Genomic DNA, 21171 nt, shown 5'->3' on the forward strand with positions numbered 1-21171 from the left:
CATTAGTCATCAGGAAAATGCAAACCAAAACCACAGAATACAACGTCACATTCACAAGGATAGCTATTATATTAAAAAAAAAAAAAAAGAAAAAGAAACCACACGCACACACAAACTAAGTTTTGGCAAGTGTGGAGTAATTGGAACTCTTATGTATTGCTAGTGGAAATATAAAATGCAGCTGCTGTAGAAAACAGTAAGGCAAGTCCTTAAAAAGTTAAATATAGAATCACCACATGATTCGCTTAATCCCAATTCCAGATATATAACCAAAGAAATAAAACCAGGAACGCAAACAAGGGCTGTGTTCATACCAGTATTATTCACAATAACCAAAAGGTGGAAACGACCAATCATCGATGGTTATCCATTGATAGATAAATGGGTTTTTTCAGTGTGGTATATGGGTGGGGTTGAGTGGTTTACAGTTGTGAGTATGTGAAACAGTTTTATCATTATATTATTTTCCATATGAACAACTGCAAATTTTCTTTTGCCTGCATATGATGGAATATTATTCAATGTTAAATAAGAAGAAATTTTTGCTCATGATAAACATGGATGAACCTTAAAGATATCATGGTGCGTGAAATAAGCCAGTTACAAAAGAACAAATATTTTATAATTCTACTTTATATGAGGTTCCTAGTATAGTCAAATTCACAGACAGAAAGGACAATGGTGGGTTTTCAGTGGGTAATAAGTAGACCTGGCTTTTCACTAAAGGGCCTTCAAATACCAGTACCCACAGGTCTTTTCCCTGGATCAACTTTCTGCAGGGAAGAATAGTATCGTTTTAGCCAGGCTCCTCTCTTCATAATATATCAAACCATAGTAAGTTCACCATTTTAACTCATTTATATGTTTATTGTTTGTAATCCTCTCCCTTGATTAAAAAACAAGCTACTTAAAGCTAGAGATTTTTGTTGATTTTTTTAAAAATTGCTATATCCCCAGAGCCTAGTAAAATATAAATGTTAACAGACACTCAATAGCATTAAATTTAATGTGTGTCTGGAACTATGCTATTTCATATTTATAAACTCAATCCTTAAATTACCACATGTGTGATATCATTCCCATTTTACCAATTCGAGGAGAGATGAAGGAAAGTTTGGTAACCTGTATGCAGACTAAGGCACAGCTAAGATTCATACACAGGGTCTGTGCAATTCCATGGTTCCTCTTAACCACTATATTATACTGCCTTCTACAGAGAAATTGTATATTGTTAGTCATGAAAATAAGAATCGATATGCTAATGATATAACCTATGAAGTATGGTACACTGTCCTAGTAATCTGAATACTAAAAAGCCTAAAGGCTGTGTGTGTGGAGAGAGCACCTAATCCCTGCTATAGTAAGATTTGGTTACTGATGCAAATGTATTATATGTCTCCCAAGACAGAGAAAGGGTTGGCCAAAAAAAAACAACCCACAAAAAAAAAAAAAAAAAAACCCAAAACGAAACAACAAAAAACAACAACTGCTGGTAAAATTGTTCTGATTAACAAAGATTTACTATTTTCCCCTGGACTATTTGCCTCCTAATGATTCCTTTGCTTGTGCTCCTCAGACATACAAGTAAAACAGACAGCATGGGATATCAAAAAGTAGACTAGCTAGTATTAAGAGGTATGAATTCTAGTCCTAGCACCTAACAGTAACTGGCAGTGTGCTCTGGGATAAGCCATATGAAGAAGAGAATAGTATACTAGCAGTTATTTTTAAACTTCCAAATTTATTTTAGAAATGCAACTTACTTTCTAATGAAATAGTGAAGATTTAACTTGCTCTTTAAAAAGATTAGATTACTAAATTAAAAATTTAGTTTAGGAGCCCATCAATCCACGCCTAAAAATCTCTGGCATATGAAGGCAAATAACAACCCAATCATTTGTAATTTAGGATTCTGTCCCTGTGTGACTAGTAATCACAGTGGAGCCAGCTTTCACAGGGACAGGCAGAATGTGGAGTGGTAAGCAGTACAGGCTGCGGGGCCTGACTGCCTAGAGTCCATGACAGCTTGCTCGCTCTGGAACCCGAGAGACTTACATGAAGAAACTAATGCCAAGAAAGCTGATCTGTGATTAGAATAGTGACTACTACCTCACAGGATTAAGAACAATGACTAACGCCATAAATTTACAATGATACTCAAGGCTTGATACAAAAGCCTCAAGGCCCTATTAAATAGTAAAGCAAAGTAATTTTGAGCTATTTAAATATTGTAAATTTTACCTTTAAGAAAGGGAAAACCAATTTGGGGGAGATCTATTCTAGAAAAAAGATATTTTACAACATTTTACCCACTTTTAAATATGGTAACTAGTATGCCGACCTCCAGAACAGAATGCTTTCTTCTCTTTTTTAAAATAATTTTTTAAATCAGGGTAAAATTTTGAAGATTATATATAATTTTTTCTTAATTTTGACATTCTCCAAATTATAAGACTACATATTTATTGTAACAAGTGGAACAAGATTAAGAAGCATAATAAAGACAAAGCTAATTCTCTCTTCCCATTATTTCTAATCCCACCCCCTAAGATAACCAATATTATCAGTATACATGTTTTTTATACATTTTTTTTTCTTTCCAAAATTACCACAGATATCATAGTCAAAAGCTTACCTCCAGATATATTGATGGTGGATTATGCTCCCCACCAAATTTGTCCAATAGCGCCTCTATATGTTCCTGTGTCAACTTAATCATTTGTTTGATATTCCACACCTAAAAAATATTTTAAAACAATTTAAACAAAAACCATTTAGGAAATGAATTAGAAATATTTCAAGATTTCTATTAAAATATTGCAGTAACTGGCAGTGATCCTTGAAATTTAGAGCTTAGAAACTTCAACATCATTTAGTATAGTGGTGTTTTTCCCTGTTATTAAACATTTTATAGTTTTTTCCTGCACTAGTAATAAAATATATTCTCGACTATAAAAAATTAAAATAATACACGAGTATTCAGAATGAACGAAAATCTCTTTTCACCGTCCCCACATTCCTGGCCCCCTGACATGCACCCTCCCCACCCCACCAAATACTTGTTTTTCCTATGGTCTCTTCTTATAAGACAAATTCCCTCTATAATGAGTTCATTGACAACTCAGGCAGCACAGTTTTATAGTTAGAATTTGATATCCTAAAATTGATTTGTTTTTCATGTTTATTAACTTCGTTGATACCAGAAACATGTTTTATTCATTTTTTGTCCCGTCATCGCTTATCTTAGTGTCTTTGTCCTAACAGGTATTCAATTAATGCTGGAGCTAAGATTTAAGCTGTCTTCAGAATAAGAGAAAACAATTACTCCTGTTCAGTTATTCTTTCTAATTAAGGGCTCTATTACCCACAGCCATTGTTTTGTTTTTTAAACCTCCATAGATAAAACTCATGTGCAGTTAGGATAAAATACCACTCTCTCATGGGATGGGAGAGAGAGAGAGAGAGAAAGGGAAAAGGGAAAAAGATTAGAATTTAGGAATGAGCATAGGGGAAATGAGACCGAACTGATTAGAATGAGATTTTTCTTGCTGGGGAGTAGAAACTATTAAGAGTAGTTAGGTAGGGCAGGGCCAAGCCACAAATAGTCTGGAAGCCAGATTTCTTCCTAAACAAAAGTAATTGTATATCCAAAGAATAAAGAAAAGTCACTATGAGCCCTAGTTGGAATTAAAAACAATGAGTCTAGGGAAAAAAATTGTTCAGATTTCCCCAGCAAAGTAAGAGATTAATACTCATAAAATTGAGATACAAAAAAGTAAGATATTATAAAGTAGAATAAGATATTGTAAAGCAAACAGTAGGTATATAGTTTTGGCCTTAAAATGCCTTCTTGGAAAAACAAGAAAATCTATTACAATAATCCTAAAAGGGAAATGAAGGAGTTAATAACAAAAACAAAAAAATTCAAGAAAGGTATCAGATTTCCTGCCCTGTTTTAATCTCTTCAATAGACCACAGAAATTACAACCAGGCAATTAACAACTGATCATTTCTAGTGATGTTAAAAATGGCAAAATTTCCTCTTCAAAGGTTAAATTTGTTTAAAAAAAGTCTAGCTCAGAAGATACCTATGTTAAAATATAAATGCAGCCCTTGCCAGTGTGGCTCAGTTGGTTGAGCGTTGTCCCGGCTACCAAAGGGCTGCCGGTTCAATTCCCAGTCAGGGCACATGCCCAGGTTGTGGATTCAATCCCCAGTCAGGGTGCATATGAAAAGCAACTAATTGATGTTCTCTGTCTCCCTCTCCCTTTCTTTCTTTCTAAAAACAATAAAAACATATTAAAAAAAATAATATATATATAAATGCAGAAAAACTGCTATGGAAGAAACTAAAGGGAAGAAATGGCAAAAAGCAAACAAAAAAACTATAACCATTGGCTCCCTCCCACCTCCCATCAAAAAGGTATCAGGTCCAGATTATTAAATGATTGGTTTCTATCAAATCTATTTTTTTTATCCTTACCTGAGGATATTTTTCTATTTATCTTCAGATAGAATGGGAGGAAAAGAGAGGGAGAGACAGAGAAACATCGAGGTGAGAGGGACACATCAACTGGTTGCCTCACGCACAACCAGGACCAGGGATGAACTGCAACCAAGGTACGTGCTCTTGACTGGAATCAAACCTCAAGACTCACTGGTCCATGGGCCAATTCTCTACTGCTGAGCCAAATCAGCCAGGGCTTTATCAAATCTTTAAAGAGAATATACTATCAATTATTAATAGGTGATTGTATATTAAAAATCTTCCAAATTCATTTTATGAAGCTAGCAAAATCTATATGCCAAACTTTCCAAAGTTAATACAAAAAACACACTACAAAATAATCCAATCTGTAAGGCTAGACAAACTTTTAAAAAATATATGTTTTATTGATTTTTTTAGAGACAGGAAGAGAGGGAGAGAGATAGAAACATCGATGTGAGGGAGATGTATCGATTGGCTGCCTCTTGCACGCCCCCTATTGGGGACTGAGCCTGCAACCTGGGCATGTGCCCTGACCGGGAATGGAACTGGGACTTCTCAGTCCACGGGACCATGCTCAATCCACTGAGGCACATGGGCTGGGCAGGACAGACAAACTTTTATAATTTAGTACTATACTACTACTACTATATACATTTTTTAATGCAAGGGTAGCCCATTCATTAGAAATACAGTCAAATAGCCCTGGCAGGTTTGGCTCAGCGGTTAGAGCGTTGGCCTGCGGTCCTGAGAGACCCGGGTTCGGTTCCCGCTAAGGGCATGTACCTCGGTTGCAGTTTGTCCCCGGCTCTGGTCAGTCGTGCGGGTGGCAGCCACTCGATGTGTTCCTTTCACATTGATGTTTCTCTCTCTCTCTCTCTCTGTTCCTCTCTCTCCCTCCCACTCTACCTGAACAAAAAAAGGAAAAATGTCCTCGGGTGAGGATTAAAAAAAAATAATAAAAAAAAAATAATAAAAAAAAAAGAAATAGTCAAATAATACTTAACAGGTCAAAGAAGAAGGAAATTACAGGACTAGTCTACTAACAGATGCCAAAAAACAAATGGTTATTATCAAAGGTAATAGTAATAATAATATTAGACATGGTCTTAAATTTAAGAAAATTGTTAACAGAATCATGGTACCAAAAGCAAGGTTAGAGTGTCAGTCCTTCAGTCAGTGGGGAAAAAGTCTGAATAATTTCTGTAAAATAGAAAACAAATATAATTACCTGGACAGGGAAATCAAAGCTAATAAAGTGTAGACCAAAATATAAGAAGAGATTTCTACTGAGATAACTCTAAAAGTTCTACAAGCTTAAAGACAACAGATCAAAAAAAAGAGCATGAGGAAATTATAAAGATGTGAAGTTTGAATCATATAGTCATTAAAATAAAACCTCAGCTGTAATGACAGATTAGAGCTAAAGAGATAATTAAATAACTAGGTGATTCAGCCCGGCTGGTGTGGCTCAGTGTAATGAGTGTCCTCCCATGGACTGAGAGGTCCCGGTTCAATCAATTCCCCAGGGCACATGCCTGGATTTTGGGTTCAATCCCCAGTAGGGGGCATGCAGGCAGTCAATGTTTCTCTCTTTCCCTTCCTCTCTCTTAAAAAAAAAAAGAAAAATGGATGAAAATCATAAATAGAATCAGTAAATCCAGAAGATAAACAGAAAATGCTCTTTTTATGTGAAGACAATATCATAATGATCTCAATTTTCCCAAGGTTAATTCAGTGCAGTACAATAAACTAAAGCCCAAGAGAAAATTCTTTCCACTGAATCTGACAATCTGACTTTAAAATTCTATGGAAGCACTGTAAAATGATAGAAGAAGACTGGTGTTACCCGATAGCAAGACATAAAGCAACAGTATGGTACAGGGACAGACAAATAGAGCAAAGAGACTGAAACTGAAGCACAGGTATTTATAAACATGGTATACGGTTTGTGCTGACATTGTAATTTAGTGGGGAACAGGATGGCCTATTAATAAATAATGCTGGGGTAACTGCTATCCCTTTGGAAAAGGTCAAATAATCCAAAAGAAAAATAAGCAAAGAATTTATGAACAGGTAGTTCACCAAAGAAAATTCAGAATACCCAATAAATACATGGTAAAATAAATGACTTCATTAGTGATCAAAGAAATACAAATTAATGAGAAACCATTTCATATCCATGAGACTGGTGAAAAATTTAGGTCTAATAACACCAAGAGTTGGTAACCATGTATAGTAGTAAGTGCTTTTCTATTCTACAGGTGGGTATAATATAAATGTTTGAGAGTAAACTGGCAATATAGTAAAGCTGAAGATGGGCATTATCCCATCATCTAGCCATTACATACTTATGTACAAAACATATTCAAAGCAGCAATGAGTATAGTACCAAAATATAGGAACCAAATCAAATACTCCCTAATAGAAAAATGGGCAAATGGATTTATTTATTTATTTATTTATTTTTATCCTCACCCGAGGATATTTTTCCATTTTTTGTACAGATAGAGTGGGAGGGAGAGAGAGGAAGGGAGAGAGAGAAAGAAACATCGACGCGAAGGGACACATCGAGTGGCTGCCACCTGCACAACTGACCAGGGCCGGGGACAAACTGCAACCGAAGTACGTGCCCTTAGCGGGAACCGAACCCGGGTCTCTCCGGACCGCAGGCCGACGCTCTAACAGCTGAGCCAAACTGGCCAGGGCCAAATGGATTTATTTGTAAAATGGCATACTATATATAAATTATATAAAATGAAGAACTAGAGCTAAATATAATTAACAAAGATGTATCTTAAAAACAAAACACTGAGTGGGGAAAAAAGAAACAAGATTTAGGATATGTGAAGATTTAAAACACGCAATCAATATTATTTATGGACATATATCCAGAGCAAAAATATAAAATTTAACTTACTGATTAATTTTAGGGGAGGGGGAGGGAGAGGGAGGGAGGAAGGGAGAGAGAAACATTGATTCTTGTTCCACTTATTTATGCATCCATTGGTTGATTCTTGTATGTGCCCTGACCTTGACATATTGGGATGATGCTCTAACCAACTAAGCTACCCAGCCAGGGCCCAAAAAGATACAAACACGCATGGGTATAATAAACACTAAATTCAGTATAGTGGTTACCTCTGAACAGAGAGAGAGGGCAGGGAATAGAATTAAAGATAATCTTTCATTACCTATAAGGTGATTTATCTGTGTTTGTAATTTTTTGTTTAAAAAAATCTGAAGCAAATATGATAAAAGACATGATTCAATAAAGTTGAGTAATGGATACATGGATGGTCATTATGTTGGTTAGCTTCTTCTATACCAAACTATCCTTACTTTTGTAATTAGGGTGGCCCTAAACCTGCCTATGCCAATCTCTGTGCCCTAAAAGATACCAGCCAATGAATACATAGACTTAGAGAGAACCCAGTCAGACTTTCCATTTAGAAAAGAAGTCTAGACCTGTATAACTATGAGGCTCTCTACTGTAATCAACTTAGTCCTTTATTCACGAACATAGTCAAAAATCACAAGACATGTACAGTATGACTGTAGTCAATAATACTGTTCCATATACTTGAAAGTTGCTAAAAGAGTAGATCATAAGTTCTTATCACAAGAAAAAATTTGTAACTGTGTGTGGTGATGGATGTTAACTAGTCTTATTGTGGTGAGCATTTCTCTCTATATACAAATATCGAATCATTATGTTGTCACCTGAAAATAATATGATGCTATATGCCAATCATATCTCAATTAAAAAAAATCACAAGAAACCATGAAAATCCAACAGGAGGAAAGAGAATGGGCAAGGAGAAAACAGAATTATTATTATTGGGAAAAATTTTAGAAGGCATCAATAACAGAATGAGCATTGGTAAAGACCATGGTAGTGATTTGTAACATAAACTTTTTTTTTTTTTATCCTCACCCGAGGACATTTTTCCATTTTTTGTTCAGATAGAGCGGGAGGGAGAGAGAGGAAGAGAGAGAGAGAGAAACATCGATGTGAAGGGACACATCGAGTGGCTGCCACCCGCACGACCAACCAGGTCCAGGGACAAACTGCAACCGAGGTACATGCCCTTAGTGGGAACCAAACCCGGGTCTCTCAGTACCGCAGGCCGACGCTCCAACTGCTGCGCCAAACTGACCAGGGCTGTAACATAAACTTAAAATATCTTCCCAGAAAGAAGAGCAAAAACAAAAACAAAAAAATGAATAATAAAAGTAAAATATTGAGACATTAAGAACATATCTAGGAGGGTCAAAACTCATTTAATAATAGATCCAAATGAAGAAATCAGAATAAAATTTTAAAATATTTTGATCTAAGGAAAAAACATCAGCATTTGATTGAAAGGGCTCAGCGAGGACTAAGGTCAATGAGTAAAAAAAAACTCATATCTGAATAATCCTGGTTTCCATAATCAAATTTCAAGAATTCAAAATTGAAAAGAAAACCCTAAAAGGTTTCCATAAAATAACTAGAATTAACCTGACATCAGATTTTTAATCAACAACATTAAGAGAGAATGGAGACAGAAAGTAGATTATTTATTGCCTAGGTAGGGGAGTTGGTGGGAATGGGGAGTGAGTATCTGGGGTGCTCTTTTTAGGGAGATGAAAATGTTCTACAATAAATTGTGGTGATGGTTGTACAACTCTGTGGATACATTAAAAACCACTGAAGTGGGTGAAAAAGATGAAGGGATTAAGCAGTACAAATTGGTAGTTACAGAATAGTCATGTAGAGTACAGCATAGAAAATATAGTCAATAATATTCTAATAACTATGTATGGTGTCAGATGGGTAAGGGGTTTATCAGGATGATCACTTTGTAAGTTTTATAAATGTCTAATCATTGGATTGTATACCTGAAACTAACATAATATTGTACAGCAACTGTAATTTAAAAATATTATTTAAAAAACACTGAAGTGTACACTTTAAATGGGTGCATACTATGGTATATGAATTATATCTCAATGAAGCTGTTAAAAAGAAAAGACAATAGAGTAATGCTTTCATTGTCCTCAACAAAAATAACTCTGAACCTGGAATTTTACACACAGGCAAACTACCAATCAAGCATGAGGGTAACTGAAAATCTTTTTGGACATGTAAGTTCTCCAAAAGTTACCTCAATAAACGTGGTACTTGCCTCCTCCCACAACCACATCAAAATTACAACTAAATTACAGAAATCTGGCTGAATGTTAGTCCCACAACTAGGGAATTAAAGAAGAAGCCACAGCAAGGCCAGTAAGAGGGGTGTAGGGGTGGAGATGTGGAATGGGCTGGTCTCACACCCAGTGCAGCGGATAAAAATCAGGAGGGATATTTCGGTTGTGGAGGTTGCTCCTGAGGAGTGAGAGGTCCCAGCCCAAAACTAGGCCCTCCAGCCCTGGGCTCCAGCACCAGGAAGAGAAGGTCCCATAACTTCTGGCTGTAAACACCAGTCGAGATTGAGGCTGAGGGAAATGGAGGGCAGTTCCTCTTAAAGGGCCTGCATGTGGACTTAGGAAATATATCCCACAAAAAGCCATGTTTTAAAGCAGACAATTAAAAATAGCAAGTGTGGTTACAGTATGATAAACAAGGGGGGTGATAAGTAGAAGGGGTCAGAGGTAAAGAGTCATGTTATGAAGGTTTATTCTAAGTGCAATGAGAACCCAAATTTCAAAAGTGGGTGTGTGACATAATCTGACTGATATTTTATCATTATGGACAATTATCATCCCATTTTTATAGAAGAGAATATTTGTGGCACAGAGGTATTAAATATTTTGCTCCAAGCCACCAGCTGGTAAATGATGGAGTCAGGATTTAATTCTAGATAATGTTAATCCAGATCAGTATATATTATGGTGCCTCTAAATATCCCTCTAGTGGAGAATGAATTCTAGGGGGGCAAAAGTAGATGCAGCAGAAAAGACCAGCCGAGACTATAGTGTAGCCAAAGGAAGAGATGATTGATCGGACTAAGGTAGATAAAGAAAAATTGGTGAATCTGGGATGTATTTTAGAGGTAGGGAAAATAAAAGACTTACTAATGGATCAGATATGGAGAGAGGTGAGAGAAAAATAAGAATCAAGGCTGACTCCAAAATTTTAGTGTGAGCAGCAGGGTAGTCAGTGATGCCGTTTACTGAAGTGGGGAATGACAAGGGAGAGATATCAAGCATTATCCCAATGGGAGAGGTTAATTAAATGACCAAGGAAGCAGCTGGCTATGCATCTTAGAATTCAGGAGGAGGTATGAAGCAGGAGATATACTCACAGTATACTAATAAGCAGATCTCCAGGGGTGTATGTGTGGCGGGGGGTTGGGGGGAAGGGGGGTGGTATAAGTAAGGAGGACTCCAGCCTAGGGTCTGTCAGTATTTAGATGACTGGTAAAGAACAGAGACCACAAAAATGGTTGAGAAGAAACAACACTGAGGTAGGAGAAAAACTATTTAATGAAAAAAATTTATTAAATAAAAGAAATAATAGTGGACAGAAGACACTAGGAAGGATGGAATATATATATATATGTACATATTTATTTGGTCATTATATTTCCATACATTTGCATATATATCAGGGCTGGGAGATAACAGTATGTTTGTAGGCTGAATGGAAAACCCAAGAAAGGCAGAAATTGGGGATGTGGAAGAGAGATACTAACTGCAGGAAAGAAGAGATGGAACCTGAGTTCCAGGAAGAGGAATTAATTAGACTGTCAAAGAAAGTCTCTGGTAAGAAGTGAAACAAAGCCAGAGAACATGAAGACCATGCAGACAGGTTTGTAGATTTGGTGGGGAGAAAATGAGAGCTGCATCTAATTTTTCAATAAAGGGTGAGGTGAAGTCCACAGATGAGTGGGAGCCCTAAGAGGTTTGTGATGAGTGGAAATGCAGTCTTAAGAGGGAAAATGAAGTGCAGCAGCACTGCTAGACATTGCGGAAGCCCCGTGGAGGGTTATGGCGCATGTTTAAAGCAGTACATTCAAATGCCTGTTGCCAGTTGGTATTTTCTTAGGCCCATTAAAGGGGAAAGGGACTAGCATCAAGGATTTTGTAATTCTTACAGTCATTCCTTACTAATATCTTGGTCCTGAAGTCTGTGGTTTTAAAGAAATAGTTTCACTAGCGAAAGCTGAAGAAGTGTAATAATCAGGGACTAGACAGGTGTCTGGAACCAACTTAAAGGAAGAGGTTGAGGATTTTTAAGTTTGTTGATTATAGTTCCACAAATGCTTTGGCTGGGTAGAGAGTGTAAAATAAAAACAGGAAGTGGTATTCATGAAATCAATAAGGGGATTTTTGAGTTAAACTTAGAAATTAATCTAAAATAAAATAAGAGGACCAAAATTTTTTTTGCAGGTAAACCCTAAAGTTACTGGGATTCTGGAAAACAAAACAAAACCAAACACTACCACAAATAAACTATTTTAAACTGTCTATAAATTCATCCACTAAATTTACTTAACTTTAAAAAATTAAACAACTACTCACTATTACTGTTCAAAAGAGTCTTCAGTAAACAGATCTATTTTGGTTACACACATATAACTGAATGGAATGAAATTGTCTTTGGAGTTAGAACAAAATTGAATGAAAATGTAGATGTCTATCACATGAAACAATAGAAGCCATACAGATTTTCAATAGCACATACCTTTACACATCTTAACAATATACCATGTTTCCTGACTTTCGGTAAAACTTCCAAGTCATGATTTTCTTTCATTGTAAACTCCTATCCCAAGTTATTCTCAGTTTTCTAAAACTCTGGGGCACCACTCCATAGAACCACAACCCACAACACTAAAATCAAAGATCTGTGGGGAAACATTGTCACAACTGACTAACTGGAGCATAATAGCCAGTTAAGACTGTAAGCTCAGTGAAGTTGAGATCTACACCACATTGATCACTGTTTTATTCCTAGCACCTAGATACACTAGTATGAAGCAGGTAGTTATAGGTGTTGTTTGCATGAAAATAATAATAACTATATTCTGGATAAGCTTGGAGCAGACTGATGAAATCACATTCAAGGGAGTTCAACTAAAGTCAGAGAAGTAATAGGGTACAGATAAGGTCAGAGAACTAGAAGACACTTCAGTCAAGATATTTTTTCTTCTCAACTAGGGTTCCATGAAAAAATTAAGTCCTATTGCCCCAAGGCAACCAGTGTAAGTCATGAACTACCTTCTCTCCAATGAACCTAGAATGGTCCTTTCTAAGACTCTCAGGAAAGACAGAGTTAAATGTATGTTTACTAGTTTTAGGTATTTTTTAATAAACCCTGAATTAACAAATAAAATTTTGTGAAGAGCATTTCATGGTGTGTGAATGTTTTAATAATACAATGTTACCATACACATATCACCTGGCTATTTTATTTGCCTTATTTTCCCCTTCCAAAATAATACAGGGTCAGTGTTCAAAGATTTCTAATTTCTCCAGTATCCAATTCGATTTTCCCTTTGCCATGTACTCTAATAACAAGTGGGTGATAGACACGTTATGTTATAATTATTGTAACAATCTTATATAGGCTGCTTACTTTGCACTAGACACTGTTTACACACTTCGTATATATTAAACTTGTTCGACTCCTCCCAACAACTCAGTGAGGTTGGAACTATTATTATCCTTATTTTACAGATGAGGGAACAGAGGTTAAAACAAAAAACAAACAAACTTGGCCCAGGTCATACAGCTGATGAGTGGTAAAACTACTCTTAGATGCTGCATGGTCTGTGTGTCTCTGAGAAGTGAAAAAAATATTTCATCATCAGGTATTCTAACCAGACACTTTATACATTCCATAACATAAGGCAGGTGAGAACTTTGAGACAATAATTAGAATTTTAGTAAAAGTGGATCACTATATATTCATTCAACAAATATTTAAAGAGTGCCTACTATGTGGCAGGGCTCTAGGCAATGAAGCTAGAGCAATTAAACCAAAGTCCCTGAACTCATGGAGCATACACTGTAGTTGAGGGAAGACAAGTACTTTTAAAACACAGAATACATAATGTATCAGATGGTGATAAAAAGTTATAGGAAAAAATAGAGTGGGGAAGCGTAAAATAATATACGAACAGAGATCTGAGGGAGTGTGGGAACAAGCTTGCCATGCAGGTATATAAAAAGGAAACCAAAGGGGAAACAAATGCAAAGGCATTAAGGTAGGAGCAAAATTGGGTGGGTGGGTGTGTGTCAGGGTGACTGCATTCATCACTCTAATTAATGGCTTCCCAGTAGACACACCTTCTGCCTTATAACTTTGTAGTCCCTTTCCACTCCAACCCTGGACTTCTCCAAATGACCCACTTTGGGCAAAAGGATATTAGTAAACATGACCTAGGCTGAGGCTTAAAATATAAATATGCACTTTTCGTGCCCTCTTGCACAAATTAACTTGCTTGCTCTTATACCTCTGCCTTACTATGAGAACATGCTTGGGTTGGCCTACTAGAACCAAGTTGTGCCATTCAAGGCCATCCTAGACCAGCCAGCCTACCTAGAACCACCAGTTGGTCACAGAAACATAAGAGAGCATAGCAAAGGTTAGCTCAACCCATAATATCCTGTGCATACAGTCACAGTCATTGTTTTAAGCACTAAGCTTTAGGTTGGTTTGTTATATAACAGATAATTAATACATTGTGTTAGAGGAACTATGACATACAACAGACCAATATACAAAAATCTGTACATAAGTGTTCACAGCAACACTATACATAATAACCAAAAAGGAGGAACAACCCAACTGTTCATCAACTGAGGAATAAAATGTGGTATATCCATTCAAGAAAATACTTGGCAATAAAAAGAAAGAAAAGGCTGAAACATGCTACAACAAGAGCAAACCCTGAAAATACTGTACTAAGTGAAGGAAGCAAAGGACCACATATTCTGTGATTCTATTTACATTATATGTCTAGCATAGAGAAATCCATAGAGAAATTATATTAGTGGTTTCTTTGGACTAGAGAGATTAAACAGATTAAGGGATGATGGCTAAGGAGTGTGAGTTTCCTTTTTGGAGTGATGAAAATATTCTAAAATTGATTTCGGTGATGGTTGCTATAAAAATCTGTGAATATACAAAAAGCCATTAAGTTGTATACTTTAAATGGGTGATCTGTATGATATGTGAACTATATTTCAACATACTTTTTTTTTTTTTAAGAAAGAAAGTGACACAACCATTTAGGTATTTTAAATGGTTGCTATATTGAAAATGGACTATAGCAGAAGTAAAAGTTGATGCCAAGAAAACAGATGGGAAACGACTGCCAAATGTAAGATGATGGTGCCTTTTACCAGACAGATCTAGCAGAGGTGGTAAGATGTGTCAGATCCTGAATATATTATAAAGGTGAAGTAATAGGATTTGCTGATGAAATAAAAACTTTAAGTGAAAATTAGCACTGAAATAGTTTAATTGACTATTTTTGGGAGGTACATAAAACAACAGCACATTTTACGATCAAGAGTATCTGATACTTGCCCTGGCTGGTGTAACTCATTTGGTTGGAGCATCGTCCCATACACCACAAGGTTGTGGATTCGATTCCCAGTCAGGGCACATACTGCCTGGGTTGCAGGTTCAATCCCCGGTCAGCACGTGTGCAGAGGGCAATTTATGAATAATTCTCTCTCACATTAATGCTTCTCTCCCCCCACCGTTCCTCTCTCTATTGAGAATACCCTCAGGTGAGGATTAAAAAAAAACACACACAATCAGTTACAGATATTATCATTAAATGTTTAAAGGCCTATGGCAGAAGTTCCTTCAATGAGCAGTCTCTAAAGGCATATCAGCCAGGATAGACAATGTTATGCTCTGTCAAGAATCCCCAGTTTCTATGACTTAAAACAAAAAAGGTTTATTTCTCATTCATGTAAGGCTACCATGTAAGGCTAATTTATCTAGAAATCCATAAATACAAGAAAACTATATAAAGACAGCCTGAGACTTTGGCTTAGACATAATGATTACTAGATATAATGGAAATGAAAAAAATGCATCACCTCTACCAAATACCTTCCATGGTTTAATGGCTTTGAATATAGGTAGCCCCTCTGCCAGAACATTCTTTTGTTTCCATTGCTCAAACCATCCTACAACACAGCCAAATAGGAAACTGGGTTTTCACCCCTAAAGTCTTTAATGTGGAAAAAATACTCAAGTCTCAAACATATTGATTACAACTTACTTGTGCTGAATAATGAAGAAATGGATAACACAATCATAAGAAAGCTAGGATGGATATATATATGTGTGTGTGTGTGTGTGTGTATAATGCACATATATGTATATGTGTATATATACACTTTTAATTCTAACATTTCGCTAGGAAACTGAAGGACTTGAAATTTAATCCAGTGATAAAAGAAGAGAGGAGAAAATAGGAAATAAAACAGCGAGATATATATAAAGAGGAGATTATAAATATAAATTAGGGTATTCTTGACCATAAAAGTTCTATAACAACTGACTTCTGATAACAGACACTGCCACATGGCTAAAGGAAAGACATGTTATACAAGATGGACAAATCATGTATAGGAGGTCCTAGAATAACTTCACCTGGTTCAATGTTGTTTTTTTAAAATGTTGATGGAAAAAAAGAATCAATTCCTGGCTGCAGCCACTGTCTGTATAGAGTTTGACATTCTCTCCATGTCTGTATGAATTTTCTACTGATGGTCTGATATCCTCCCAAATCGCAAAATGTGCATGTCAGGTTAACTGGCATGTCTAAATTGTCCCACTCTTAGTGACTGTGGGTATGTGTGTGTGTGCACCCTACGATGGAAGGGCATCCTGTCCAGGTTTGGTTCCTACCTGTGCTTTGAGCTTTAGGAGAGGCTCTAACCAACCTTAACCCTGAACGGGAATAAACTAGCTAAAAATTAATTACCTTAGTTAATTTTCTGTATCTTTCTTAAATGTATAGCTCATATTTACTTCAATGTTTAATATTAGAAGTGTTTGGGGTCTTTATTTAAAAGTTTGGTGATGTTTCTGTGACCAAAAATATAAATAGGAATTTAACTCTTGTTTATATCAATTAGCCTATGGTAAAGTTGGTTTTGTTATATATCGTTTCATTTAAAGTGACAGTTTTCAAGAACCTATTGACAAAGTTAAGTGAGGATTTACTAAACTGCATCCCACTAGCCTGGGCAACCGGATCATGTAGACACATGATTCTAGTCATAAATAATTAGATTCTTTCCTAGGATTTTCCCTGAAATGTAGCTTTTTTGACTATATATGTGTGACTATATATTTCTTAACTAGATATATGTGACTAGAGTCATATAAATGGAAGCAAATGCCCTGCTCCTCACCATGGGGGAAAGCTCATCTCCAACAGAAAAAAGGAAAGAAATATTTAGAAACAAGCACAGAAAGGTGAAAAATAGAATACCACTGGTGTCTGATAGCCGAAGGTCCTGTACTGACTAATTCCTGCAGCTCTCCATCTCCGGTTCTATGAGTTATTCCAGTATGCTTCCCCTAAATTCCTTTTTGCTTAAAATGGATTGAGTAAAGTTTCTGTTTTGACCAACACTATTTTTGCCAAATAACGAATCAAACAGAAGAATTTGATTTCAGTGTCTATGGCATAGAACACCAGAAAGTTCCTTGTAATGGCATGAAGATTAGGGAGGTATCTGGCTACAAACATGCCCGTCTAATCACAGCTTCATAATGAATTCTGAAATTGGCTGAAAAGCCCAGATAAAAGACTCAAGCTGAGTAACACTGAAAAATAAACGCATCAAAGAAATATCCATATGCTAGAAGTATCCAATTTTCCTACTCTGATCCTGCAGAAGGCCATATGAAAATTTCTATTCAATGTGTTATGAATAGAAATGACCTCTGTGCTACTTAAGAAAAACTATTTTAAAAATCTGATCAGCAATAATTCTTATAAATTCAAATAGTTATAATCAAGTTATCAAATAAAAAGGGGGGGTAAGATCTCTTAAAACAAGGAGGTAACTTTCACAGAAACTTGGTATATTCAGTAAATCTCATTTAAACACATTTAACCAAAAGAGAAAACGGAAGAGGGGAAAGGAAACAGAAAAGTAATCATCATTGTATGTAAATCTCCATCTGAGGATGGAAGGGCAGTGAACATTTGAGAAGAGATTAAAAGAAAGGTAATCAAAGGCTTTTCCTTGTTATGTGAAGATAATATTCACTAACAGGATTACACATGTGCCACAAAGCAAAGTTATAATACTGATGGAGATTTAAAACTATTCTGACATCTATTGAAAGTCTTATTCTGCTTATAGTAAACTTTTAAGATGACTTTCTTTGATTAAAAAAAATGAAGTTAATTCTTTCCTCTATATACATTAGGAATCTATTGTGATAATTAAATAAAAAATACACCATTTGCTATGATTTCTTATATAAAGATGTACATGCTTATTTTACACTAACTTTTAAGAAAATTTAAAATAGATTTCAAAAATATTCAAAGCTACATTTATAAATTATATGCTAATATACACAATGGAGTACTATGCAGCTGTACGAAAGAAAGATCTCTTATCCTTTGAGACGACATGGAGGGACCTGGAAAATATTATCCTAAGTGAAACAAGCCAAGCAGAAAAAGACAATTACCACATGATCTCACTTATTTGTAGAATATAATGAACATAACAGTCTGAGGAATAGGGTAGACCCAGAAACATGGAAGTAGGGTACAGACTGACAACCCTCAGAAGAGGGGGTAGTGGGGGGAGGGAAGAGATAAACCACAGAACTTATATGGATGTATGGATAACCAATAGACATGGACAACAAAGCCGGGGACCGGGTTGGGGGGATGGGGAGGAGGGGGTCAATGGGGTAAAAAAGGAGAAACATCTGTAACAAAAATAAAATAAAAAATAAAAATTATATGCTAAAACGTGGGATAAAGCACTCTGTATTTTCTCACTAATGTTATTAGTTTAATTTGTTTATAAAAGTTCTTAACTAATTGCAAAAAGCCCTATCTAAAGAGTATACATAGCTCCCAGGTTCCCAGTAATCTTGCCTCAGAAGTCCTTATAAGTAACTTTCTTTACTTGCAAGTCTCTAGTGAGACCATCCTTCTGACTTGGGTAACTAGAGAAAAAGGCTTTAGTCTATCTTCCAACTAGGCTGCTATAATTTTTTTTGCTTTCCTGAACACAACTAAAGCAAAAAAGGGATGGGTGAGGGTTAGGGGAAGGGTTGGCGGAAGGGTTAGGGGAAGGGTGAGAGGAAGGGGAAGGGGAAGGGGAAGGGTGAGGGGAAGGGGAAGGGGAAGGGGAAGGGGAAGGGGAAGAGTGAGGAGAAGGGGAAGGGGAAGGGGAAGGGTTAGGGGAATGGGAAGGGTGAGGGGAAGGGGAAGGGAAAGGGGAAGGGGAAAGGTGAGGGGAAGGGGAAGGAGAAGGGGAAGGAAGACGGGAATGGGAAGGGTGAGGGGAAGGGGAAGGGAACGGTGAGGGGAAGGGGAAGGGGAAGGGGAAGGGTGAGGGGAAGGGGAAGGGAAAGGGGAATGGGAAGGGTGAGGGGAAGGGGAATGGGAAGGGTGAGGGGAAGGGGAAGGGAAAGGGGAAGGGTGAGGGGAAGGGGAAGGGAAAGGGGGAGGGGAAGGGGAAGGGGAAGGGGAAGGGTGAGGGGAAGGGGAAGGGGAAGGGGAAGGGGAAGGGGAAGGGGAAGGGTGAGGGGAAGGGGAAGGGGAAGGGGAAGGGTGAGGGGAAGGGGAAGGGTGAGGGGAAGGGGAAGGGGAAGGGGAAGGGAAGGGAAGGGGAAGGGAAGGGGAAGGGGAAGGGGAAGGGTGAGGGGAAGGGTGAGGGGAAGGGTGAGGGGAAGGGGAAGGGAAAGGGGAAGGGGAAGGGTGAGGGGAAGGGGAATGGGAAGGGTGAAGGGAAGGGGAAGGGGAAGGGGAACGGTGAGGGGAAGGGGAAGGGGAAGGGGAAGGGTGAGGGGAAGGGGAAGGGGAATGGTTAGGGCAAGGGGAAGGGGAATGGGAAGGGTGATGGTAAGGGGAAGGGAAAGGGAAAGGGGGAGGTGAAAAAAGAACCACAGAGTAGCCCTGGCTGGTTTGGCTCAGCGGTTAGAGCGTCAGCCTGTGGTCCAGAGAGACCCGGGTTCGGTTCCCGCTAAGGGCATGTACCATGGTTGCAGTTTGTCCCTGGCCCTGGTTGGTCGTGCGGGTGGCAGCCGCTCGATGTGTCCCTTTCACATTGATGTTTCCCTCTCTCTCTCTCTTCCTCTCTCTCCCTCCCACTCTATCTGTACAAAAAATGGAAAAATGTCCTCGGGTGAGGATAAAAAAAAAAAAAAAAAGAACCACAGAGTATTTCTATGCCTCCTTGTAAACCTATGTGACTGTCATTCATTCCTTAGTCAAATTCTCTTTTTTTTTTTTTATCCTCACCCGAGGACATTCTTCCATTTTTTGTTCAGACAGAGCGGGAGGGAGAGAGAGGAAGAGAGAGAGAGAGAGAAAAACTTCGACGAGAAAGGGACACATCAAGTGGCTGCCACCCACATGACCCAATCAGGGCCGGGGACAAACAACAACCGAGGTAAATGCCCTTAGCGGGAACTGAACCCGGTTCTCTCTGGACCACAGGCGGAGGCTCTAACCGCTGAGCAAAACTGGCCAGGGCAAATTCTCTTTTTTTTTTAATCCTCACCCGAGGACTTTTTTTTTTTTTTTTTTTTTTTTTTGCATTTATCTTCAGATAGAGAGGGAAGGGGAGAGGGAGGAAGGGAGAGAGAGAAACATCCACGTGAAAGAGACACATGGAGTGGTTGCCATCCACTTGAGCCCAACCGGGCCAGGGACAAACCGCAACCAAGGTACATGCCCTTAGCGGGAACCGAAACCCGGGACTCTCCAGTCTGTGGGCCCATGCTCTAACCATTGAGCAAAACTGGCCAGGGGTAGTCAAATTCTCTTAACATAATCTTCAATATGTCCAGGAAACAATTCAAAATTATGTAGCATACAAAGAATCAGGAAAACCCCAATTCACATGGAAAAGACAAAAAAAGATACTGACCCAAAACGACCCAGATGTTGAGTCTTCTGACAAAAACTTTAAAGCAGCTATAATAATAATGTTCCAACAAACAAAAAATACTCTCCCTGGCCGGTTTGGCTCAGCGGTTAGAGCGTCGGCCTGTGGTCCAGAGAGACCCAGGTTCGGTTCCCGCTAAGAGCACGTAGTTTGTCTCCGGCCCTGGTTGGCCGTGCGGGTGGCAGCCACTCGATGTGTCCCTTTCACATTGATGTTTCTCTCTCTCTCTCTGTTCCTCTCTCTCCCTCCCACTCTACCTGAACAAAAAATGGAAAAATGTCCTCAGGTGAGGATAAAAAACAACAACAACAAACTCTTGGGTGGGAAAGGTAGGGCCAGGTTTCCCTTAAAATAGAGGTGTGGGAATGAGCGCAGAGCCCCTTCTCTGGCTCCGGTACTGCTACCCCACCCCCCTTTCCCCACCCCAAATAAATAAAAACCCTCGACCTGGAAGATAGGTCACCTTTGAAAAAAAAAAGAAAGAAAACAAACACTTGAAACCAATGGGAAACTAGAGAGTCTCAGCAATGCAACAGAAGACATAAGAACCAAGAGGAACTTTAGAACTAAAA

At 37.9% G+C, this 21171-nt stretch overlaps 1 protein-coding gene across 5 annotated transcripts in view; it reads right to left on the reverse strand.

Moving 5' to 3' along the window:
* Window positions 1–21171, reverse strand: part of BRAF (B-Raf proto-oncogene, serine/threonine kinase) — a 150661-nt gene that overhangs the window by 97530 nt on the left and 31960 nt on the right. For all 5 annotated transcript variants that reach the window (XM_036246205.1, XM_036246201.1, XM_036246204.1 and 2 more), the window contains exon 2: window positions 2636–2737. In XM_036246205.1, the coding sequence (XP_036102098.1) occupies window positions 2636–2737 (102 nt within the window). The remainder of the gene's footprint in view (window positions 1–2635; window positions 2738–21171) is intronic.

Source organism: Molossus molossus, unplaced genomic scaffold, assembly GCF_014108415.1.
Source record: "Molossus molossus isolate mMolMol1 unplaced genomic scaffold, mMolMol1.p scaffold_m16_p_7, whole genome shotgun sequence".
NCBI lineage: Eukaryota > Metazoa > Chordata > Mammalia > Chiroptera > Molossidae > Molossus > Molossus molossus.